The sequence below is a fragment of the Motacilla alba genome, chromosome 24 (assembly GCF_015832195.1).
Source record: "Motacilla alba alba isolate MOTALB_02 chromosome 24, Motacilla_alba_V1.0_pri, whole genome shotgun sequence".
NCBI classification, from domain to species: Eukaryota; Metazoa; Chordata; class Aves; order Passeriformes; family Motacillidae; genus Motacilla; species Motacilla alba.
The window spans coordinates 5,846,518-5,871,138 of NC_052039.1; the positions used below are offsets into that span (position 1 = coordinate 5,846,518).

The 24,621-nt window shown below is 48.3% G+C and overlaps 4 protein-coding genes across 6 annotated transcripts; 3 read left to right on the forward strand and 1 right to left on the reverse strand.

Annotated features, from left to right (window-relative positions):
* The first annotated feature begins 829 nt into the window (after window positions 1-829).
* On the forward strand, window positions 830-5,052 carry NKAPD1 (NKAP domain containing 1). Its single transcript, XM_038161564.1, has 5 exons — window positions 830-1,006; window positions 1,801-1,901; window positions 2,740-2,895; window positions 3,365-3,418; window positions 4,407-5,052. Exons 1-5 carry the CDS (start codon window positions 938-940, stop codon window positions 4,930-4,932), a joined length of 906 nt encoding a protein of 301 aa, XP_038017492.1. The 5' UTR covers window positions 830-937; the 3' UTR covers window positions 4,933-5,052.
* Window positions 5,053-6,252: 1,200 nt separating this feature from the next.
* On the forward strand, window positions 6,253-10,736 carry SDHD (succinate dehydrogenase complex subunit D). Its single transcript, XM_038161568.1, has 4 exons — window positions 6,253-6,325; window positions 6,790-6,894; window positions 8,433-8,577; window positions 10,099-10,736. The coding sequence occupies exons 1-4, from the start codon at window positions 6,286-6,288 to the stop codon at window positions 10,262-10,264; spliced, it is 456 nt and encodes a 151-aa protein (XP_038017496.1). The 5' UTR covers window positions 6,253-6,285; the 3' UTR covers window positions 10,265-10,736.
* A 1,025-nt stretch (window positions 10,737-11,761) lies between these two features.
* IL18 (interleukin 18) lies at window positions 11,762-15,775 on the reverse strand. Of its 3 annotated transcripts, none has more exons than XM_038161566.1 (7): window positions 15,539-15,775; window positions 15,386-15,478; window positions 14,455-14,528; window positions 13,820-13,828; window positions 13,182-13,319; window positions 12,246-12,391; window positions 11,762-12,126 (listed from the first exon to the last, which is right to left on the reverse strand). In XM_038161566.1, exons 3-7 carry the CDS (start codon window positions 14,519-14,521, stop codon window positions 11,911-11,913), a joined length of 576 nt encoding a protein of 191 aa, XP_038017494.1. In that variant the 5' UTR covers window positions 14,522-14,528; window positions 15,386-15,478; window positions 15,539-15,775; the 3' UTR covers window positions 11,762-11,910. The 3 variants fall into 3 exon arrangements, with proteins under 3 accessions (XP_038017494.1, XP_038017495.1, XP_038017493.1); XM_038161567.1 differs by having other exon boundaries at window positions 15,386-15,455; window positions 15,517-15,731; XM_038161565.1 differs by lacking the exon at window positions 15,539-15,775 and having other exon boundaries at window positions 15,386-15,487.
* TEX12 (testis expressed 12) lies at window positions 15,639-22,986 on the forward strand. The gene is made up of 7 exons (XM_038161234.1): window positions 15,639-15,784; window positions 15,900-16,049; window positions 16,247-16,419; window positions 19,690-19,871; window positions 20,356-20,461; window positions 20,564-20,615; window positions 20,876-22,986. The coding sequence occupies exons 1-7, from the start codon at window positions 15,639-15,641 to the stop codon at window positions 21,018-21,020; spliced, it is 954 nt and encodes a 317-aa protein (XP_038017162.1). The 3' UTR covers window positions 21,021-22,986.
* The last annotated feature ends 1,635 nt before the right edge of the window (window positions 22,987-24,621 follow it).

A 24,621-nucleotide genomic window follows, 5' to 3' on the forward strand; every position in this document is an offset into this window, starting at 1 on the left:
TTTATTAAGTAATTCAAACTATTAACGACTTCCATCGTTCCCAGCATTGCCCAGCCGCGTTTCTGGGCATTTCTGCATTCCTTTGGGCTATTTTTTCCCCAAAAGACCATTTCTTCAGAGCAGCCGGCTGCCGGCCCGAGCCCACCGCGGGTCGGGCAGCGGGGCCAGGCGCTGCGAGCCAGGGGGGCAGCGGGGGGATGGACGCGGGGCCGGGCCGGCTGGTACCGGGGCGGTACCGGAGCGCTTCGGCTCCGTTTGGGGCGGTACCGGAGCGCTTCGGCTCCCTTTGGGTCCGTTCGGAGCGGTTCGGCTCCGTTTGGAGCGGTACCGGAGCGGTTCGGCTCCGTTTGGGGCGGTACCGGAGCGGTTCGGCTCCGTTTGGAGCGGTACCGGAGCGGTTCGGCTCCGTTTGGGGCGGTACCGGAGCGGTTCGGCTCCGTTTGGGGCGGTACCGGAGCGGTTCGGCTCCGTTTGCCTCCGTTTGAGGCGGTTCGGCTCCGTTTGCCTCCGTTTGAGGCGATTCGGCTCCGTTCGGGGCGGTTCGGCTCCGTTTGGGTCCGTTCAGGGCGCTTCGGTTCCGTTTGTGTCCGTTTGTGTCCGTTTGAGGCGGTTCGGCTCCGTTTGAGGCGGTACCGGGGCGATTCGGCTCCGTTTGAGGCGGTTCAGCTCCGTTCGGGGCGCTTCGGCTCAGTTTGGGTCCATTTGGGGTGGTTCGGGTCCGTTTGGGACGGTTCGGCTCCGTTCGGGGCGGTTCGGCTCCGCTCAGGCCGCCCGGAGCCCTCACGGCCATGGCGGCGCCGTTGCCGCGGAGACGGCGCCGGAAGCGGCCCCGCGCGTTTCCGCGTCCCCCGCCCGGCCCGGCCCGGCCCGGCCCCGCCGCCACACACAGCACCGGCACCGGCACCGGCCCGGGGCCGGCCCCGGCAGCGCCCGCAGCATGTCCCGCGTGCCCGTGGGGAAGGTGCTGCTGCGCAACGTCATCCGCCACACCGGAGCGCACAACAAGGTGAGGCCCGGGCCGCCCGCGCCGAGCGGGGCCTGCGGGGCCGAGCGGGGCGGCCCGGGCTGCGGGGACACCGTGAGGGACATCCCGGTGTGAGGGGACAGCCCCGGGCTGCGGGGACACCGTGAGGGACATCCCGGTGTGAGGGGACAGCCCCGGGCTGCGGGGACACCGTGAGGGACATCCCGGTGTGAGGGGACATCACTGCGTACGGGACATCCCGGTGGTGCCACACAGTGATGGGGGGACATGCCGGGCTGCGGGGACACCCCGGGCTGCGGGGACATGCCGGCGGTGCCAGCCGGTGATGCGGGGACATGCGGGAGCGTGGGGCAGCAATAAAAGGAGTTCGGTGAATCGGCCCCGTCCCCAGGGGCACTCTCGGTTAAGCGCCGTGCCGGTTTCCCCCCCGTTTGTCACCCCGCTGAGGGGATATGTTTGTATTCACTTAAAAAGTAGCAAATCTCGAATAGGTTTTGCTGGGTTTTGTTTGTTGCGCTGTGTACGTGCTTTTAATTGCGTGAAACAATTTGAACTTTGTGTGCACGGGCAGGATTTTAGTGCAAGATGAAGCAACTCCATTAAGTTTAGCGAACTGTTTGATGAGTCATAATTCGGCAGGTCTAACCACCAGCAGGAAGTTCTCTTTGGGATACAGATATGTGTAAATAATCCTTTGTTTGGGCATGGGAGCAAAGGTGGCTGTGAGTTTTCTTACCAGGAGTGCTGAGGTGGGGTGCTGCACGACCGTGAATTTCCCCTGCTGTTCAACTCGTTTCCCTTTCTGTCACTTTCAGCTTCAGGAAGAGACAGAAATGTGGAAAATCAGGGAGTGGGAGAAGCAGACAGAAGAGACTTACTGGAAAAGGCAGAGCAGAATGCTGTCAGACACCTCCAGGTGAGCTACACCACTGAATTATTTATTTTCTCCTTGATGACTCCCTGGAAGGAGCTCAAGCCTCTGCTTGAGCCTGATCTCAGTGTGTCCATTGAGGTGTGATGTCTGGAGTGTGGGAACCCAGCACATCCCTCTGGGTGCCCTGCATGGCCCGAGCCGCTGGCAGGGGGCTCTGAGACCCTGGCAGCAGCCAAAGACACACGTGGGGTTTGGATCTGAGCCCGTGGGGCAAATCACCAGCTCTGTATGGAGAATTACAAGCCACACAAGTTTAGGTGTTGCAGTAGAAGTAGTCACGAAGTGAAAGGAAGGGTTTTTGAGTGCTGTACAGGGGGGTTTTAAGCCAAGGGGTCCAAGTTTTGTCCATGGGGGTCAGGGGTTCTAAGATGGAGGGATCTGGGTGTGCCCTGTCCTCTTTCTTTCTCCTCCCTAACCTCCATGTCTTTGGTGCTGTTGGCACTCACAGATTGGTTTAGAGTAGAAAGTCACCATTCAATATAGATGATGGGCATTGGGGAAAATATAAACATGTAACACGTAATATATGATATAAAAGATGGCACCAGCCCCTGGGAGGGCAGCGTGCCTCTGTCTGAGCTGCTGAACGGGCCACAGCAGCTCAGGAGAAGAATCTTTTAGATAACCAACAATAAACAACCTTGAGACCGGACAACAGAGGACTGCTGAGTCTTTCTTCGAAGGCACGGATTGGAAGAGGGACTTTTCCATCTTTGGGGGTCCCCCCAGTCCGGGGTGAGACCCGACACTGGAGGTCCCGGGTGAGTGAGGGGGCTCTGGGAGGTGTTGCCCACCTGAAGGAGCCCTTCCCTCTCCGCAGCAGCCGCATGCGCAGCGATGGCTTCGACGACGAGGGGCACAGGGCAGACTGGAAATCCAGGAACCCTCAGCTCCTCGACCTGGTGGAAGATGATCTCCTCAGGGCCAGATCCTGGAATAAAAAGCTGTACGAATGTGAAGCCAACATGCCAGACAGGTCTGTGGGGGAATCCCGTGTTCTGTGGTTGTCATTAAAACATCTTTTTGGAGCCCTGTACCAAAAAATGACACGTTTCTGTTTGGTGTGTGCTGTGATGAGAGAGCTTCAGCTCATTTTGAGAATGAATACCATGTACAAACTTCTGCCTTGTCACAGAATAACCAATTTGAGCTCATCTGTGGGGTTTCTGAGACACGCTAAGCAGCAAAAGCCCAGCCCTAAACTTAATATTTATCACTCTGCCCAATAAGCTTAAAAAATCTCAAGAAACACAAGGTTGGATTTAAGGAAATCAGAGTTGTGGTTTGAGAACATAAGGTGCCTTTAAACAGCACCAACCAAATCAGTCCTGTTTCCTCCTCTGTGTCTGAACTCAGATTCACTGTGTGGCTCTGCCTCTCCAGAATTGCATTCTTGTCCCCAAACACGCTGTCTGGTTTTAATGCACGGTTCTGCCTTCGTCCAGGTGGGGGCACAGCGGATACAAAGAGTTGTACCCTGAAGAGTTTGACACTGACAGGTAAGGCAGACACCCTTGCTGACAGACCCAGAGTCTGCCTTCTGGCAAGTTCTGCAGGGAATGTTACAAACTGTGTTCTGAATTCTGAATAGAGATCTATAACGTTTTGCCCTGGGGTTTCGAGCTGATCTGATGAGCTCTCAACACCCAAACCCCAGAACAGCTCAGCATTCCTTGGGAGGCAGAAAAGGAGCAGGAGGCTGATGTGACAACATCAGGAACAGAAAAGGTTTAATAAAGGCAAAATAACAAACTCAAACTGATCCAGGTGCCACAGGCTTGTGCTCCTGGTAAAGACACCTCACAAAAGCGATTTGGTTTCTTTGTTCTGTCCTTTTCTACTCAATGGCCCAGGTGGGACCTTTTGGCTCATGGCCACTTAGCTGTCCCCAAACTTGAGGTGAAGCCCCCAAGGTCCTATCAGTGATTTTTCTACCTTTTGGCTCATGGCCACTTAGCTGTCCCCAAACTTGAGGTGAAGTCCCCAGGTCCTCTCAGTGATTTTTCTACCTTTTGGCTCATGGCCAGTTAGCTGTCCCCAAACTTGAGGTGAAGCCCCCAAGATCCTATTAGTGATTTTCCTGCCTGATCACCGGGAGAAAGTTCTGGGCTCTTTCCTTTTTGGGGGACAGAGGAAGGTTCTGTCACTCTGTCCATAGTGGGCACATTCCTACAGAGATCCGTTCTGGATGCAAAGCCTTACTGTTAAAAAGCTCCCATCCATTAACATGGTGTGAGTCTTAGGAGAATCTTTTGTAGAAATTAAGATATCCAGGTGTAGCTGGAGTTACCAAAATCTGTGAGCCTGGGAGGTAAATAAATTCTTGCAGTATCCTGATGAGGGGAAAACCAAAATTTTAAGACAGAATTAATTATTTTTAACCTACACCCACCAGAATCATCAATATTTTTCAGGCTTACAGGTTGGATATAAATGAGTTTCATCACTCAGTGGCTTTCAGTTCACCTCCTCCTGTTCTTTTTCCAGTGATCAGCAGGAAGGAGATGAGCAAAATGCTGTCAATGGGAAGAAGAGATCCCACCTGGGGAAGCAAACAGCCCGTGAGTCCCACAAAAGGAAAAAAACCAAGAAATCCCACAAGAAGAAGCAAAAAAAGCGCTCACACAAAAAGAGGAAGAAAAAGAAAAAGGAACAGGAGAGAAGTTCCACAGATTCCTCCCGGGAGGAGAGCGAGGGCTCAGGAGAGGAGGCCCCGAGCACCCGGAAAGGAAAACACAAGCGCAAGAAAAAGCCCAGGAAAGTGCCTGCCAAGGAACCTACCTCTTCTTCTGGGCAGGAGAGTGACTTTTGCCATGCAAGCAGCTCCAGCACCAGCAGCTCTGAGGACACTGAATCCGAGGGGAAAAAGGAGAAGCGGCCCCCGAGGAAGAGAAAGAAGCGGCACGGCTCCGTGCCCGAGAGGCCGAGCGAGGTGCCAGAGAAGAGGAGCAAGAGGAAGAACTGGAAGGTGGCGGGGGATGAGAAATCTGAGGACAGCTCTGATGAGGACTGAGGGGTCTGGCTGCAGCTCAGAGCAGGAGGGGAGGACAGAGGCAGGTCTTTGTCACTCAGCACTGCTCCTATTCTGGTTTACACGCACGCTGCCAGCCCGCACGGAGCAGCGAGCCTCGGGCTCGCCAGGCAGCACTGCAGCACAGCACCCACCGGGCCCACGGGTGGGCTCGTCCTGCCAGCTTGGCTGTGATCAGGTCGGTTTTTTTCCTAAATTATGTTTGAACAGATTGCTCTTTGGCTCACCGAAACAATGGCCAGTAGGAGAGAGGACAGGCTGATAAATCAGGCTGCTGACAGGAAATGCCACCGCAACCCCCAGGGTAGTTTTGTCTTCCCAAGCTCCCCCAAAAGCAGAGCTGTGGGGGCATGCACAGGGTCAGCTGCACACGGAGGGCAGCTGAGGGAGTGTTCCCATCAGTGACTTCTCTAATGGTGAAAAATGCCACCAGTTTGCTTGGTTTAGACTCCTGTCCAGAGCCTGCTGCGGGCCGGCCACCGTGTCTGCCTGCCTTCCTTCTCTCTGGGGACGCTGGAAGCATTTGTGCTGCCAGAGAGGCCTTGGTGGGTGGTGTGTCCTGTCTCTGCTCTGCCCAGTGTTACTGGAGAAACTGGTACCAGGCCGTTCTCCCTGCAGCGAACAGCCAAGCCTTTTAATAAAACAAATAAACCCAGATGCGTTTGATGCTTGTGTCATTGTTCTGGAGCAAAGCCCGGGGACAGAGCCCAGGCCCGGGAGTCTGGGTGGTGCCTGTGCTCTCCCTGTGCTGTTTGTTTCTGCTTGACCACACTTGCAGGAGATGAAATCGGGGCACTGGGGAATGTGTGGGGTGATTGTTGTGTCCTGGACAAGCACAAAACAGTGCCGGCGGCCCTCAATCCTCACTCCAAGCCCTGATTGCTCTTCCTTTTTTCCCTTCAAGTGGAAAGAAAAACGGGATATTCATGGAGGTATTTATATATACCAAGGTGTTTCAGTAGTGAACACACAGGTGAGGAGCACGTGGCTCTGCTGCGGGTGTTGCGGGGCTTAAGACAGAATTACAGAATCTCAGAACGGTTCGGGCTGGAGGGGAATTCAGAGACATTCCAGTGCCATGAGCACCACACCCTCCACCAGGATGCTCCAGCCTGTCCTTGGGCGCTTCCAGGGATGCGGCAGCCACAGCTCCTCTGGGCAGCTGTGCCAGGGCTGCCCTCCCTCTAAGGCAGGATTCCTGCCCAAAATCCCACCCCCCGCCGCCTCCGGCCGCTCGCCCTGCCCGCGGAGCCCCGGCCGGCGTCCCGGAGGCGGAAGCGGCGGCGGAAGCTCGGGCGCGTTTCCGTGTCCGGGCGCGGTGCCCTTGGAGCGGACATGGCGCTGGCGCTGCTGCGGCCCCGCGGGGCCAGCCTGGGTGCGTGAGGCCGGGGCGCGGGGAGCGGGAGCCCGGAGGGTGCGGGACCCGGGAGGGTGCGGGACCCCGGAGGGTGCGGGACCCCGGAGGGTGCGGGACCCTCGGATGCTGCGGGACCCCGGAGGGTGCGGGACCCCGGAGGGTGCGGGACCCTCTGATGGTGCAGGGTTCCGGAGGATGCGGGATCCTGGCGGCTCCGGGATCCCGGAGGATGCGGGACCCCGGAGGGTGCGGGATCCTGGAGGATGCTGGGTTCCGGAGGGTGCGGGACCCCGGAGGGTGCGGGATTCTGGAGTCTCCGGGACCCCCGAGGGTGCGGGGTTCCGGAGGGTGCGGGGTTCCGGAAGGTGCGGGACCCCGGAGGGTGCGGGACCCTCTGATGGTGCAGGGTTCCGGAGGATGCGGGATCCCGGAGGGTGCGGGACCCCGGAGGGTGCGGGGTTCTCACGCCGTTGTCCCCGCAGCCCTGCTCGGCTCGGCCCTGCTCCGCCGCCCCGCCGCGCTCGGTGCCGCCGCCGCCCGCTGCGCTCCGGCCCGCGACAGCCACGGCCCGCCCCGCCAGGGACACGGTACGGCCCGTCTGTGTCTGTCTGTCTGTCTGTCTGTGTGTCCGTGTTTGTGTGCGGGGTCTCGTTTGCCCGGGATCAGGACCCTTTTTCCCATCCCTGGAACTGCTGAAGCCGAGTGCCCGGGTCTGGCACTAGGCTCCTGCCCGTGGCAGGCGTTGGGGTTAGGTGATCCTTCAGGTCTATTCCAGCTTCTGAATGCTCTGTGATTCTGTCACGAATGGGCTCTAAAGGACCAGATCTTGGCTCGGGTCCTTCAAGGCACCAACAGCGGTGCAGGGATAAAGGACAGAGGTGTTGGAGGTGGTACATGATGGCCATACAGGGACATTAAAACAAGATGAGCTTTAAGATCCTTCCCATCCCAAACCAGGCTGAGTCTATAATTTTTTTGAGAGTTTAAGTGGCAGCTGTAACCAGGAACAGAAGAGATTTACACGTGGTACAGGGGTTTTCTTGGTGTCTTGTTGGGTGAGGTACCATTATGGGTGTTACCAGCAAAGGAAAAAATAATCCCAAATGCCTGTTGATTTAAGGGAAAAGCTGTGGAATGCTGAGCGTTGTTGGAGAGGGCAGTAGCTGTGCAGAGATGTTATTTGTGATAAATAACTGTGCTCTTGTGGTGCCTCAGGCTGTGAGGAGTGTGCGTACCCTCAGCTTCAGCAGCGCTGCTGCCTGTTAACAGCGCTTCAGTTTGCCCTTTGCCCAAGTCCAAACTTCACATCCTTTGCTTTCCTTATCTTGTCACTTCCTGAATTTCTTTTCTCCGTGCCAAAGTGCCGTGGTTTGATAACTTAGCTATCCTTAGTTTGATAACTTAGTTATCCTTAGCTTGATAACTTAGTTATCCTTAGCTTGATAACTTAGTTATCCTTAGCTTGATAACTTAGTTATCCTTAGCTTGATAACTTAGTTATCCTTAGTTTGATAACTTAGCTATCCTTAGTTTGATAACTTAGCTATCCTTAGTTTGATTACTCAGTTATCCTTAGTTTGATCAGGAAGTGAAAAGGAAGGAATTTGCATTTTGGTTTGTGTGGATGGGTATCTGTGTTAGTTGAGCACTTTGGGCGCGTTCGTTGATGATTTCAGAGTCAGCTCTCGGCGCTCTCAGCCTGGCCGATGCTCCCGTTGTGTTCCCAAGCATTGCTCACGCAGGGTTTTGGTTTGCAAGCTCTCCAGATTTCAGAGCCTGTCACTGTAGGACACGAAATGACGACACACTCACTGCTGCTCTCGAGGTGAACAAAAAGAGGGAAGTTTGTTTTCTGACTCCATCATTTATAGTTTTCCAAAAGCGACAGTGGATTGGAGGTGACAGTGCCACCTCTGCAGTGACACTGGACAGACCAAGAGTCCATCAAATCTCCTCCTCCTCCATGAAAGAAAGAAAAACAATAAATTATTCACAGAATCGTGTGTGAGGAAGTTTGTTACCAAACATCAAAAGGCTTAGCAAAATGTTAAAAGGTCAGGGTGACAAGAGCCACGCCCCAGCCCGTGGCAGAGGGGCCTGTCCCTGAGGATGTCTCTCCTTGCAGGCGGTTCCAAGGCTGCGTCTCTGCACTGGACCGGGGAGCGAGCGGTCAGTGTGCTGCTGCTGGGGCTGCTCCCCGCCGCCTACCTGTGCCCCGGACCCGCCGTGGACTATTCCCTGGCCGCTGCCCTCACCCTGCACGGCCACTGGTAAGCACAGCAGGGCTGGGCTCACGGCACAGGAGGCGTGGTGCCTCCAGACCTCGTCCTGGGCTAGTGTAAAGCAGCTGGAAAATGTCCTTGTGGCGCTGTAGGACACGAAATGACACGCTCGCTGCTGTTCCCAAGGTGAAGAAAAAAGGGAAGTTTATTTTCTGACTCCCAACATTTATAGTTTTCCAAAAGTGATAGTGGTGACAGTGCCACCTCTCCAGTGACACTGGACAAACCAACACTCCATCAAATTTCTCCTCCTCCATAAAAGAATGACAAACAATAAGTGTGTGTGAGGAAGTTCATTACAAGAATGTAAACATCAGAAGGCTTAGAAAAATCTTAAAAAATCAGGGTGACAGTCCTTGGTTGCCACATTCAGGGCAGGAGTGATCTTTGGCAGGAGTGGTTGTACTTTGGCCTTCCTTTCTCTCACTGTTCTCTCAGTCAGAAAAAGAATCCGTAAAAGCTCTGTAGTATCTTAACCTTCAGAGCACTTCCTTGGCCCTGGAGGTGTAGAATCCTGGATGGTTTTAGCCTGTGGAAGAGCTGGTGTTGTGTGAACAGAGGGAACAGGAAGAGGACAGATCTGTATAAAAACAATATAAAAATATTCTGCCTCTCAAGCTCCGTGCTCTGGCTGTGTACACCTCAGTGGTGATGAGATGCTCATCTCATCCGTCTCTGGTTCTGCAGAATAAAGAGCTCACAGCAAATACTCCACTAAGGAGACCTGGATGATGATTTCCCTTATTCCTGGGTGGATGTTTGCTCGGTGTAGTTCTCTGTGATCCTTAATGAGAGCAGGGACAGGGTAATTAGGAGAGGATCCTGCTGCATTGGCTGGCCAGGCTGGCAGCATCCACCTTCCTGAGGTGATCCTGCTTTGGGAGTTCCCTGCCACCAGGATAAAGCACATTCTCGTGGTACTTTGGGGCTGCCAGGTTTTCTTAAACCTCAGTTTTGCCCTGGGGAATTTGTGCCAGGAATTCTTGCACTTCCCTTGCTCTGCCTGGGAGCTTTTTCCCAAAACGAGCGTCCTGTGTCTCGTGTTGCTGGATAGTTCAAATCTGGACAGGGCTTCACTTCCAGATGGAGAAAAAACTGAAAATGTGCTAATTTCTTTGGTTGCCACTCTTCTAATCTAAATGAGTACCCAGGAGTCTTCTGTGTCTTTGTGACAGGGGCTGGTCCCAGATATTTCCTTGCTTTCCCTCTTTTCCAGTCCTTGGAGGTCAGATAAGAAGGCAGATTCCAAGGATTCTGTTTGGAGAGCTGTGCTCGGCACTTGTTTTCCCCAAGAAAACTCTGAGCCAGTCTGTGTGTTGTCAACAGAATCTGGAATGTCTTGTTGGTTTTTGGAATAGATTCTTCCTCTTTCCGTGTGGGAGCTGAGTGTTCTTCAGGGAAGGCTGGTGGCAGCAGGGGGGAAAAAATCGAGCTGGCAGAACGGGGACACGAAGGGGGTGGATTTCAGTGAGTGAACTTTGCTGATTTGAGCTTTTCTCTCTTGTTTAGGGGTCTGGGCCAGGTAATCACTGATTATGTGCACGGAGATGTCCCCATTAAAGTGGCCAACACGGGGCTGTACGTCCTGTCTGCCCTGACCTTCGCTGGCCTCTGCCACTTCAACTACCATGACGTGGGCATCTGCAAGGCCGTGGCCATGCTCTGGAGCCTCTGAGGAGCCCCAGCCCCGGCTCACACGATTGTCCTCTGCTGCCTCTGCTTCATCAGCTTGTGAGCGACATCCTGCACCACAAAGGAACGGCCAAGGGTCCCCAGTGAGCCTGCAGAGGGCTCAGAGCTAGCTTAGAATATATAGAGAAAAAAAAAGGTTTAAATACAGGTTTAAGTGGAAGATGTGCAGCGAGGGTGAGTGGATTCAAGCTGCACTGTAAATTGGGGTGAGGGAGTTACATCAGTGGCAGACTCGCACGGCTAAAGGGAGCTCTCCTTGTCATGCCAGCTTTAATGAGAGTTTTTCTAACTGTTGGTTGGTTTCCTGTTCTGTAAAACAAGCTTGGCTTGTGGAAAACTGAACTGCTTCTCCTGACATCGGTGTGTAAGGCAGGCCCCTTTGGACCCTGGGAGCTGATGTAGAAAAGGGAATACTTTTTTTTTTCTTAATCCATGCAATAAAGAATTTACAGAAATTTCGTGTGTGCTTCTGAACCGTTTTTCCTGCTTTTGGGTTGCCTGAAATGTTTTCTCCGTAGCTAGGTCTGCTCTGCCTTACTTCATAAAATGAAGAATATTTGGGTGAATTAATTAACTTAGAGGTGACTTAGACTTGACTTACCACAAGGATAATTAATGTCCCTTAGAAAGCACAACAAGGATTGGCACAGAATCAAATACTTTTGCAGATTGGCTTTAGGAACATTCGACTTTCAAGGGTTTTATGTTCATCTGCAACACTTTTTTGAGGTTTATTTTCTAAATACTCTGGTCTGTGTTGTCCTGTGTGCAAAAAAGACAACGAAGAGGAGGCTGAGGGAATGTTCTGTTCTTGTAGGGATTTTTCAGGGGGAAACTGAGATTGTGGTTTTTAACTTTCTGCTTCATCCTGTGACTTTCACATTGCCAAGGAGTGGAAAACTCTTCCCACGCTCCCGTGGTGCTTCTGTGGCACTGTTAATAGTGAGAGGAAGGGAATTTGTGTCACCATCAGTGACTCTGCAGTGAACAGAACAACCAGGTCACTGCTGGGATTCCACGAGACTTTCTGATATTTTTTTTTCTTTTTAATGTGGATTGGAAATTTTATTTCTTAGCAAAAGCAGGTAGCTGGCCAGTTTTTTGCTGGCCAGAAGGGAGGCGTGGTCTGGTTTAGATGCCAGCACGTGTCAGTTCTGTCCCGCAGGAGGAGCACGGGGATGGTGAGTCACGGGTAAGTCCCTCGGGCAGGCTGAGGGTCTCTCATGGAAAGTGTCTGAGGTTTCCTCACACAGGATGCAGCTGGATGTGGTGTTTAAGCTGCTCGGGTGAGAAGTTTATTATCTGAGAGGTTTGGCAATGCAGAAGTCCAAACCTAATTCAAAAGCTGTCGGGTTCACAGGCATGAAAGATTTTAGGGATGAAATTCTACATGACATGCACATTCTTGTTTCTTCATTGTGGAGTTCTCTTCTGTCTGACTGGAAAACATGCTTGGTCTTTTGCCAAAAACTTGCATTTATTTTTTTTAATGAGTACTGACAGTAGTTAAAACATAAAACTGACTTGTTCAGGATAAAGAAAAACTAAATTTTCTATAAAAAAACCAAAGTGTGTTTTAAAAGTGTTGAAGTGTTCCATCATAGGTTGTGATTTTCATTCTGACTGAACTTAAAATAAACTTATCTTCATGGTTTCATCCACTTCATCTTTAGACAGTTTCTTTAGGATTAATTTTCTCAAGCAGCCCTTTTCCTCAAAGGCCAGGAACATTCCTTGTTCCATTGAGTATTCAAACTTAAAAGCTTTGGAGCAGCAAGATGTAAATGTCTTTTTGAAAAAGATGATATTGCTTTTATCAGGAATTTCTTTGGGAACTTCTCCTTCCTGAGGAAGCAAAAAGGGAGCAGGTTAATCCCAGCACGAGCCCTGACCAGTTTTATTCCAGCTCTGAGTGGTTCATTCTGCCTGGGGGATTTGGAGATGAGGAGAGGGAAGATCCTTACCTTGAACCTAATGATCATTTCTCCACCTTCCCTCTCACAACACATGTAATAACTCTTGTCTTCCACTTGGACGCTGAAGGCCACGGGCATCCCAGCGAAGGATGTGGTGGTTTTGTAGCAGTGGATGCTGAAATGCATCCCTTTGCCTGGAAAGAAAGGGGTTATTAATGATATTAATATTGATATTATCATTAACATTGATAAGCTGCTCCAAGGGAGCTGCAACAACTGCACTCAGCGATGTTTTACCATCCCCTGGCAGCTCTGGCTGTCTCACCAGGGTATTTTTCCCGACAGAAGAGCCAGGACTTGAATTTTTATGGCTTCAGGTTGTGCTTTATGCAATCGGGCAGGGGCCAGGGTGCACCAAGGTCAGCAGGCAGCGTGGGGAGGGGGACAGGCCCTTTTGTGAGCGTGCAGGAGCTGAGACTGGCACGTGCAAGTGGCTGGCTGTGAATCAGAGCGTGGCTGGACACGGGTGATCCAGAGATAAATATGGGCAGTAAATAGAGTTGTAAATAAATTGCTGAAGCACCCCCAAAGTCAAAGCCAAACCTGTAAGTTTATAGCTAATATTATTAGAAGAAAGTAAGACCTTTTAGTGCCAATACATTGGTTGGATTTTAAAGTGATTTTTTTGTAATCCAGCATAAAAAAGGGCAGAATTAAGAATTTTGTGATCAGAGCCAAGCAAAAATCTTAACAGCCCTTTTTCTGCATGTGACATCCTGCAGGCTTTGGTCTAACCCAGAAATCTCATCCATCACCAATGGCCAAGACACAAAATTTCCCTCTCAGCTTAGTTTTCTTCTTGCACATGAAATTTCAAGTCGCTGTTCTCAGCCCCGTCATTGAGTGGACGATGGCAAAGAGCAAAGCCAGCTCCAGGGTGGAGCAGCAGAGCAGTGGTGATGGTTCTGTTTGTTTGGGAATTACCAGACTGCATCTCCAGGTCTGTCACATCCTCAAAGGCTGCCAGGTTCAGGTCGGGGCGCACCACCAGCAGCTGGCTGTTCACGTTCCTCAGCACTCGGTGCAGAGTCTTCTCCTTGCACAGGGCGTCACACTCCAGCTCTGCAGGAGTAATCAAGCAAAATTCTTCATATTTTACCTGTTGTCTCCTCCTTGAATCCTGGCATTGCGGATGTCACGTGAAAGGAGCTCTTAGAATGACATCAAACACATCAACTTTTACACCTCTGCTTGAAGCAGATTTCCCAGAATCTGAAATTGAGTTGTACGAGCAGAAATTTATTCATAACAGAAATTTATTCATGTAAATAAAAATATCAAGCAAACGTTTATAGAAATAAAATATAAAGCAAGAGAAGCTGCTGTGTTTGGGAATTCAGAAGCATCAGTTCTCTTTTGCCCAGCAATTAAAGTTGGGAGGTGCTGTCATGAAGCCACTACCCTGTGTCCTAAGAGGAGTTAAAGCAACATCAGCATCACCAGTAGCAGTAGCTGCAGCTCTGGTTTTTTTTTGCAGCCACTCTCAGTGTGAAATTTGCCCTCTCTGGATTAGTAGGTATGAAATGAGTAACAGAATCATAAAAGATGAGCTCTCAGCTTACCATCGTCGTCTTGGTTCCAAGTGAGCGGTGAAAAAAAAAAAAGAAAGAAAAACAACATTAAGGTCTGCCCCCACAAAAGAAGTCACTTCGTGCCCAGGCAGCCACCTACATGTTCCCCCAGCCCAGGGCCACCAAGGCTGAGCTGCTGTCACTGCAGACAGGGCTCATCTGTCAGCAAAACAAATGAAAACCCAGTCACTTGAGGACTGAGTCACCACCAAACCAGAGGTATGCAAAATGCTTTTGTGGGGTTATTTAAGGGTGAGGAGGTCACTCTAAGCCTAAAATTGAGAAATAATGGCATGCAAATGTTTGGTTTTATCAGTGCCTTCAAGTGAGCAAAAGGACAAGGAGAACTCACTACGAATTGCTTTTAAAGAAGAAACTTTTCTAACTGACTTTTTCCCACAAGGTCAGAAATTACTCACTCCAAGTCCATCCCCAGTATTCCAACGCTTCTGGGGGTCCTTTCCCAGAATTTTTTGTATGAACAACAAGTGTCCCCCTGCCTCAGCTACTTGGCCAGCAGCACTTCAAACTGAAGCTTATGGGGGAAGTTATGTGAAATCAGACTGGCAAAGGAATTGTGCTCAGTCAGTATTCGAACAGAAAAGGTTTTTAAATGCTCCAATTACCGTCAAAATAGAGGCAGAAATTCTGTCCAAGTTCTACTGCACGCACCAGAATCTCGTCAGCGCTCATCTTCACCCTGCCCGCAGCACAGGGAGAGGAATCAGAGTTAAGCTTGATGTTCCTTACTCCATGAAGGGGTAAAAGCTAAGCCTGCACACGCTGATCCTACCAGGCTCCCCCTGGAAAAGCATGAACTTCCAAAACACCCAACAGTTAGAACCCATTCTGACTGCCCCGAGAAAGGGCATCCCTTGCACTAAAGATAACAAATGTCTTAAAACCAGGTGAAAAATGGGGATTTGATTGTGCAATCAAAACACCCAGCTCGCTCCAAAGCTTTTTCACCGGTTGCAAATGACCTTTTATACAAAAAGTGAGCAATATAAACGTAAGTAAACACGCACACCCAGAGGGATTAGGGTGGGAATGACCGTGATTTTCTTTGTCCCTGTAGCAAAGCACTTTAAGGAATGTATTTGGGAGTGGTTTTTTTTCTCTTTGTATTTCATATGTTTTTTATGTAGTTGTAGCTGTGCAGAAGGGACAGCAGGGTCCCAGCAGCATCTTTGTTTGCAAACATGCACATTCACACCTTGGAAACGAGATACCACAACACCCGACCGTGCCTGTCTCATTCTTAGCACATTAACCTCAAAACCTCTGTTATTCTAAAACCCAGGGGCAAGCAGAGGCAGAGGACTAAAGGAAAAAGTGGCCCTTGGTTTAATGGGTAAAACAAAACGACTGTGCTTCTTCCCTTGATCACAGAATCAAGCAGGTTGGAAAAGACCTCCAGGATCACCAAGCCCAGCCTTGAGTAGTAAAAGGTGGTTATTTAGACCTTTTACCGAGGACCGTTTTTAGACCTTTTACCCTTTGAAAGGAAGGGCAGGAGCTCGAAGGAGTTCCCGGCTCGGTGGTGGAATGACTCACCGCGAGAAGCCGCAGGGATGCGGGGCGGGAGCGGGGGCGGCTCTCGGTGCTCCTTTCTGGCTCTCGGTGCTCCTTTCTGGCTCTTCGGGGGTCCTTTCTGGCTCTCGGTGCTCTTTCCTGACTCTCGGTGCTCCTTTCTGGCTCTCGGTGCTCCTTTCTGGCTCTTCGGGGGTCCTTTCTGGCTCTCGGTGCTCTTTTCTGACTCTCGGTGCTCCTTTCTGACTCTCGGTGCTCCTTTCTGGCTCCTCGGGAAATGCAGCAGAGCGATGAGAGCCGGGAGAAGCGCAGGGTGCAGGTGGGAACAGAGGTGGCTCTCGGTGCTCCTTTCTGGCTCCTCGGTGGTCCTTTCTATCCCTTCGAGAGTCCTTTCTGGCTCTCGGTGGTCCTTTCTGACTCACGGTGGTCCTTTCTGGCTCTTCGGGGATCCTTTCTGGCTCTCGGTGGTCCTTTCAGTCTCCTCGGTGGTCCTTTCTGGCTCTTCGAGATCCTTTCTGGCTCTCGGTGGTCCTTTCAGTCTCCTCGGTGGTCCTTTCTGGCTCCTCGAGATCCTTTCTGGCTCGCGGTGGTCCTTTCAGTCTCCTCGGTGGTCCTTCCTGGCTCCCGGGGAGCTGCAGCCGGGCGATGGGAGCCGGGAGAAGCGCAGCTGCGGAGCTGCGGGCTCAGGGTGGGAGCCGTGCCAAGGCCACCCCGGCTCGGTGTCCCGCCGCCGCCGGGGATGCCCCAGGCGGAGGGAAGCCAGCGCTGCCGTACCGCTGCCGGGAGGGGTTTTATAGCGGCCGGGGCGGCCGAAATCGCGACGTTTTCCCAAGGTCTGTGCCTACGTCCGCATTTCTCGCACGACATTTCCCCTCCTCGCTGCAGGAGCCAGCGCCTTATGCAAATCTGGGCTTCCGAGGGTGGCTTTGTGCCGCTGGCTCGGTGTCACGCTGTCAGCGGGCTCGTCCCGCAGCTCCAGCATTCTGGGGCAGGTGCTGCCCGGCTTGCCTTGCCGGCTCCCCGTCGGAACAGCCGCTTTGGGATGGAATCGGGGCGAGGTTTGTCCCCCGCTGCTGGTGGCAGCAGTGCCCAGGAATGCTGGCGTGGGCGGAGAAAGCTCCCGGGGCAGCCCGGAGTGCGGGAGCGGCTGCATGGGAGGAGCTGGCGGAGAACGGCCCGTCCCCGCATCCCTGCTGGAGCCGCCGCGATGGGACAGGCCCTAAAAACCAGAGCAGCCAGCCCGGGAACGAATTATTTCCCAATGTCTTGGTTTGCGGCAAATTTGGGAGAAAAACTCCAAAGGGGTTTTCTCTAGAAAGCAAATTTAGTTGGCCTTTCATCTTTTTGGTTTGGAAAGATTTCTTTGGAGAAAAGCAGAAAAAAAAATGTTTATTTAATAGGCAAAGCATTCGCTAGCACATAAAACGAACACTATTAAACAATAAAACCTTTTGCCACTCCAGGAGAGATGACAAACTCATAGAAGTCCCTTCCGTGGGCTGTAGCTCAGCTCACTCAGTCTCCTATCAGTCTCTTATCAGTCTCTTATCAGTCTCTTATCAGCCCCCCGGTGCTGGAAATGCCACAGCCCGGCCCGGCCCGGTGGGCTATAGGTGAGAGCTGCCACTGCTCTTCTGGGTGTTCAGTCCAGAGCAGCTTTCAACAGACCTAAAGAAAAAGAAAATCCACAGTCCAGGGAACTTCTGTGCCTCAGCGAGCTATAAACTAAAATAAAGGAGAGCTCTGTCCTGCTGTCTGTCCGTGCTGCAGACACAGTGAGCTATAAACTAAAATAAAGGAGAGCTCTGTCCTGCTGTCTGTCCGTGCTGCAGACACAGCGAGCTATAAACTAAAATAAAGGAGAGCTCTGTCCTGCTGTCTGTCCGTGCTGCAGACACAGCGAGCTATAAACTAACTAAAAGAAAGGAGAGCTCTGTCCTGCTGTCTGTCCATGCTGCAGACAGCACAGTCCAGGAGCAGGAATGTGGAGGGGTGAGTGCAGTTTCTGAAAACAAACTCTGTGCTTTTTCTCTCCCCTCTTTGCTCTCAGAACCAGCCTTAAAGGCGCAACACCTATTTCTGGGCTAAACAGAGAAATGAGGATGTGAGCATGATAAAGTCACCCCAGTTTGCTGCATCTCCATGCCTGGGTTTGCTGTTTCTGTCGCTGCTCAGAAATTAGGGCACTCAGCCCTGCAGCTTGGGGGGTAAACTGAAGAGCCCCAGGTTGTGAGGATGATAAAAACACCCCCACAAAATCCCCACATCAAACCCAAATCAAGTCCCCAAGACATTATCTCAGCTGTTCACATGACTTTTATTGCTCCTGGAGGTAAAAAAAAAAACCCAAAGGTCATAGGGATGCTTAAATAGCTGTATGATGAACATGAGGAGGTGGTTTTGAGGTTAAAAGCACAGCTTTCAACTTTATTTGAAATGGTAAAGATAAAAAAAACCCAAAAACCTTCCTCTTTTACTAACAACAGTGGATTTTGGCAGGTTTAGCAAAAAACATTTTTCAAAAATTAATGCTGTGCTAATCATTTATCACTTAAGTTTCAATACGCATTCAGATCATGATTTATTTTGTATTAGATGTTGGCACTAATATTTTTGGCCAATTGATATTCCATACAAAGCCATCAGGAAGAAGGTCTTGGTCTTTCATGTCAGCCTTTGAGAGCCTTAAAATTCAATTAGTTCACTGAGAACATTGAATAAAAGGCATTTCCTTATCCTTTGTGCGCATATTTGCATTTTTCAGGACCAGATCCAACTCATACAATGGCTTTTGTGGTACAGTTTCGACTTTTCATTTCTCCTGGCATTTAATATCTCCAGTCTTAGAGGAACTGCAACTACTTTTACGGTAATGGCTTCGATCATTTTGCTCCAGTTTTAAAGGAACTGGAACTCCAGTAAGAGTGAACTTTCTCCCATAGATAATTTTCTTTTCAATGTTTTAGTGTTACTTTTAGTCTGAGTTTTATTTATAGGCTATCATATACATAAGAAGATGGAAATGAAAATTCAGATGTTTAATTTGTTTTACTCTAGGTGGTCTGCTAATAAAAGCTATTACCATGACACAATTAAGTAAATATCTAAAGAATATTTTCCTAACATGTTCCGTCATATCTGTTTATAATGTTTTGATAGTAATGCTAATAACACAAGTATCTATGAGATATCTGATAATTAAATGAAGTGGGCCATGGCAGCTTATTAAAAGTTGTTTCTACTTTGAGGAAGTATTTAGTTCTTGTTTCTTCAGGAGTTTAATTTCTCATGCTGATATTTTAATTTCCTCTGTGGATGATGTATGTGAGATTCAGGTCCTTTCTTCTCTTCAAAACAGAAAATAGAAAAAGGAAGAAAAGAAAAAAAACAGGGAAAAAAACCCCCAAGTCAGAGGCAAACTTTACATAACATTACATACTGTAACTTAAATAATATTTCATAACGTAAATCACATAATACAGCATAACATCATCATAAATTCCCATCCTGCAATGATTTATTTCACTGTGATGAACAGAAGTGATTCACCTACAGCAGTGAAACACAGCCTCGGGAAATATACAATTTTATTCTCCTCTCATTAGCGAGAGAGGGAAAGGATGGTCTTTGGCAGTCCTGTGTTGTGGTGGTGTTACTCAGTTTGTGTTACTCATTTTAGTATTTTTATGCATTTTTAGTTTTTACTCATTTTAGTGCCGTTACTCATTTTAGCGTTTTTACTCATTTTAGCGTTTTTACTCATTCTAGTGCCTGCTCGCTCGGATTGCCCTCATTTCTGGCTGGTTTTTTGAGGCAGATCCATCGTGCGCGAGACTCATTCGAAGGATTTTGTTGAGAAGGCGAAATTTGAGGGGAAATTTGAGGAATTGTTGAAAGTTTTAATTGATCGAGCGGCCCGGGCCGGAGCCGCTCCCTGGGCCCTCAGGGGACACCGAGGGTGGCACCGGGGGTGCTGCCAGCCCCGAGGGCAGCGGGTGTCCCTTGTGTCTCGTCCCTTGTTTCCTGTCCCTTGTGTCCCCACGGTGTCCCCCGTTTCTCCTCCCTTGTCCCCTTTCCCTTGTCCCCACGGTCGCGGCCCCTCACGGCCATTGCCCGCCCGCCTGAAGGGGAAGCGGCGGGGCCGGGGCGCCTCGGAGCCCTCAGGCTCTGGGGCAGTCATAAAAGTTTAAATTCCCTCGGATATCGTATTAAATCCCTTCGGATATCGAATTAAATCCCCTGGGATATCGAATTAAATCCCCTCGGATATCGAATTTAGGCCTGCCCGGGACTCCCCGCCATTCCCCGGCCGTCTCCAGCCCTCTGAGGCGCTGCCTCCCCCGTGAGGGGAGCGCCCTTGCAGAGGAACCAGCTGCGGGTTTTACCGGTTTTTTATTTAAACATTCTCCCCAGCGTCGCTCGGCAAACACCTCGTGCTTTTCGTGAGGCAGCCATGGCCAGCAGCTCGCAAAAAGCAGATAAGAACAGAAATAAAAGCAAAAATATGGAGGTGAGCGGTGCTGAGGGAGGACCCCCCCCCCCATCCCATGACCTCCTCTGGACTGAAGGAACAGAGATCCACGGCACTTTAGGGAGGTTTAGGGGAACAAAAATTACTTTTTTTTGTGTGGGGAAACTGCAGTTTCTCTGAGGGCTTGAAGCCCAACAAAACTGGGTAAGCACTGGGATATATTTATGTAGAACTTCTTGAGAGTGAGCTTCTGAAGTGCACCAGCTTTTACTGAGATATATATATACTACATATAGATATAAATACATGGGTATATATAAAGAAATGTGTATATATACAGAGATCTCAATCTGGTACTTCCACCCACTCCCCAAGATGCTCCTGATACTGTGAACCCGCTTGCATTTTCTCCAAAAACACCCTCAGCGTCTTTTTAAACCTCTTCTTTCTCTCAGCTAAACTCCGAGCAAAGCTTGTTTTAAATCCCAGAACTGTCTTTTTCCTAATGCGCTCTTGTTGTTAGAATGAAGCTTCAGAAAATCCTCCGTTGTCTGAGAAAACAGATTCGGCTCCTTCTGAGGACTCGCAGTCCCTTTTCAAGACTGAACCACTGGAAAAGGTTTTAAATGGTGATGTAGTAAATATACTGGAAGTAAGTATGGAGTGACCTAATTTCCTCTTGAGAGTCATCCAAATGTTTAAACAAAATTATCTTTTTCCTCTCTTAACAGAGATCAGCAAAGAAATTAATAACTTGTTATCAAAATATGCTGACACTATAAGGCAAGTTAACTTTGAGCTATTTGCACAGCAACTTTTGAATTCTCTAGATAAGATGGATGGGTGGCTGGAATTAAGGAAAATTAACACTGAAAACTGTCAAACAGATCTTGAAAGAAAATTGGTGGTTTTTATTACAACAGAGGATTAATTTGGTCAGAAACTGGGTATTGATAGACAGCCCATCTTTAAGAAAAACATAAAAGTAGTGAGAAAGTTAATGGCATTAGCATTGATTTTAACCACAGATTTCTTCACTTTAGTGCAAGAATAGCTTTGGATTCTTCTTATGTCCAGGAACTTGATGAGATCCTAAAAGAAGCCAGGGCCATAGAGAAGCACCTAAAGCAGAAAAGGGAGAAGCTGAAAGAGAGCTTCGCTGTCATTGCCAATAGTCTGCAAAGCTGAATGGAGTTTGTTCTGGAAATGCAGAGCCAAAGTTGTGTTTGTGTAGGAAAACAAACCGTGGTGAGTGTTGTGATGGCTGTTTCTTGTATAAATATTTCTGTCAGTTCAGGAAATTTCCAACAAGTTAAGCGGCTACTTAGTGTTTACATAGGTAGTGAAGTGGTAGTTAATAACAACAATTCTGAATATCTGTTTTAAATCCTGTGACTCAAGGGATTAAGACATTAAGCCATGTTAACCTGTTAAACATCGCAAAAAACTATTTCTATGAAATATAGAAATTTGTGATGTAAGTGGGAAATTACCTCAGATTACTTCATGTTAACCACTTTCTGGCTATGAGTTGGTTTGTTTTTTTCCTTTCTACTTTAATTTTTTTCCTTTTTTTGCTAAAATCTTAGTAGAATGTACTTGCAATGTTATTTCCATTTGGCCTCAGAATGTCAAGAGGCTGAAAAGATCAGCTTAGAAATAAGAGATTCTATAAAGAACTTTGAGAAAGTAAGAAGTCTTGATTTGAAATGCATTGTAATACTGGCAATATGTGTTACATTTCAAGGCCACGTTGATATAAAACATAACCAAAGCTTTGCTGTTGGTGTCAGTAAGTAAATAAATAATGTTAACATGATCTGGAATGACAGTGTTATTTTGTTTGGCTCCATGAGTGTTGTTTGTTGTTATTCATTTTTTTCTGAGAACACTCAGCCCTTTTTCTTTCTTGTCATTTTACTCTGTTTAAAAAAAAAAAAAAAAGAAAAAAAAAAGATGAAACGTGGAATGCACAAAGGATCACTTGTACAAAGCGTGGGGCTTATGTAATAAAGAGAAGTGCTGGAACAAGATATATTTCCACCTCTAGCCCCGTAGTGTGCAGTGATTTCCTCTTGAAATCCTCTCAGACCTAATCCACCCTCCTTTCCCCCTTCCCTGAGCTCAAAGCCCAATGTGCTACGTGTCACGGCGACACGATCTAAAGCGAAGAACGAGAGGAACTGGACATGTAGGGTGAGATTTAGATCCCTGAAGATGCAGATATGTCCTTAGCAGGATTTTCAAAGTGCCTAAGCGTGGTGTAAGCGCCTTACCCGCTTAGGAATTTTGGAAAATCCCATAAGGTGCCTATCTGCATCTTTAGCATCGAAAGGCTTTCCAGAGTCTCACCACTGCTCTGCCATCACATTTAGCAGTCTCCTGGTTTTTCCCCTGCTGCTCTCTGTTTATACAGAGAAATGTGGGAAAAAGAGGAGATTGAGGAAGTGCCATTTTCTAAAATCTTCTGCCGGCTGTTTCTAAAATCCTGGCTCATCTGTGGTGATGACACAACCCGGAGTTTCACAATGATGTCTGCCAAGGCCCGAGCTCAGACATTTACCCACGGTTATTAGTGAATAACAAAGCAAAGTTGCACAAATCAATTCCTGAGGAGCACCTGCCTGTTACTGCATCTCTTTGTGCTCGGGGAAACCGTGCAGCCTCTTCAGAGCATCTGGGCTTGGATTATCGCCATTTATTTATGTGGCCAACACATCCAACTATTATTAAGTGTCAGAACTTAGATTTTGGGATGCAATAATGTGATAAGGTTTTTCCCATGGGGAATCAACTGCTCCTGTTGCAGCAGTTTGCTCTACTTAAAAACTTCATCAAACCCAACAAAAATGAGTAAAACTCCACTTTTAAAACAGTGAAGGACTGTTTGGTGCAGTTCAATCCCAGATATATTTGGTTTTTTACAGTGATTTCTTACAGAGTTGGTTGGCATTCCAATTAATAACCTTTAATCGAGTGGAATGTCTGGGATAATGAGAGGAATTTAGAATTTGAGGAGTAAAGTCAGTGAGTATGGCCACAGTAACCCAGGTGAGCTTATGAACAGTGTTATAATTATTCTTTTTTAAAATTTATAATTATTAATTTTTTAAAATTACTGAGAGCAATGAAGCTTCTGGTTTTGCTGTGTGGATATAGGTGAGGATATATAGATATAGATATAGATATAGATATAGATATAGATATAGATATAGATATATAGATAGAGAGAGAGAGAGAGTAAGTAAAATGAATAAATATCTATTTTATAGAGTTTAGGTTTGAAATGGTGGGTTCAGAAAGTTTAAAACATCCATTGAAAACAAGTCAGCCTCTCCTCTTGTGAAGTTAAATAATATTTTAGTAATGGAAATACTTCCTGCACTGGAAATTGTAATTGAAAATGAAAATGGAAATCAATCATAGATTTATTGTTCTGGTCAGAAATACAGAGCACTTTTCTGCCTGCTGCTCTTTAGTGTTCCTCTATATTAATAGATGAACACACTCATTACACACTATTTTCCTTCTAAACCATTAAAAAATAAACATTTGTCACTTTCCCGTTTGACTAGAACTCATCACCCTGCTGACTGCCCCCCTTACGGATGTCAGTGCTTATTGGGAGAAACAAAAGAACTTTTCTCTTCTGATCTGACACTAAGGGCTCCTTCCTGCTCTCCCTGAGGAGTGAGCTCCTCCTAAACCCATCCCATCCCTGCCTGCTTTCCAGGTTTACTGCGGGAGGTTTGGACAGAAAATTAATTGGCTTTAAAGCTGCTCAATCTGATCAGCAAAGCTCAGCTGGTAACTACGTTTTCTTTTAAGCTTCTCCCCTCCTTGTTTAAGCTCCAGCCTATAAATTAACAAGAACGTCTAAGATGACAGATCAGTAACAGAATATAAATGGATTTTTTTTTTTTTAAATCTGGGAGCATTTTCGATGAAGTTCCGACCCTCTTGGAGTCAAGGGGATCTTGACACTGAGCCTTTGCATTTCTGAGCTTGCTGTGAGTTTCTTCACAGGCTGGAAAGTGTAAGTGATGAAAAACTCAGTTCCTCTCATTGCTCTTCTAGTCTCTAGAAGCTAAAAATGGGAAATAACAGATAATGCAGAGAGTTTAGATAATCTCTATTATCTAAATTATAAGATATTATCTAAATATCTTCTATTCTCTAAAAGCTCAAAATGGGAAATAACAGATAATGCAGAGAGTTTAGATAATCAGTGATGAGAATTCTTGCCTGAGAAAACGCTCCTCTTGATTGTTTGCTTAAAATGAGACTGCCTTTTAGCATAAATGTGGGTCAGAATAGGAAAAAAACCCAAATCTAGTCGGGACTACAGGTGTTTTAGGCTCGGGACATTCTGTCCAGAACTAATCCAAATTCAGTTTTGTTGATGGTAGAATGCTTGACCTTTGAATTGTCTTTGAAGGTGGCACGGGGAAAGAACAGAGTGGGCGTTTTGCATCAACAGGGGAACAGCCAGAAAAAAAGGAGGGCAGAGAGCCATGAGCTCAGTCAGCTCTAACCAGCTTAAATCCCATCCTGGAGAGAGGCTGGAGGAAATTTCTTAACTATGACTCAGATAACAATAAATTAAAAAAAAATCCCTTTATGAGAATAGCTGGCTTAATGTGGAAAAATTACCAGTGGGTACAGTTTGGTGCAAGGTCATTGACACCATCGTGTATGATGATACAGAAAATCAGTTAGTCAGGGCAAACAAATGAGTGTAAAAGTCGATGAATACTCTTTTTTTTGCTCATAGATCAGCCTATGTGGT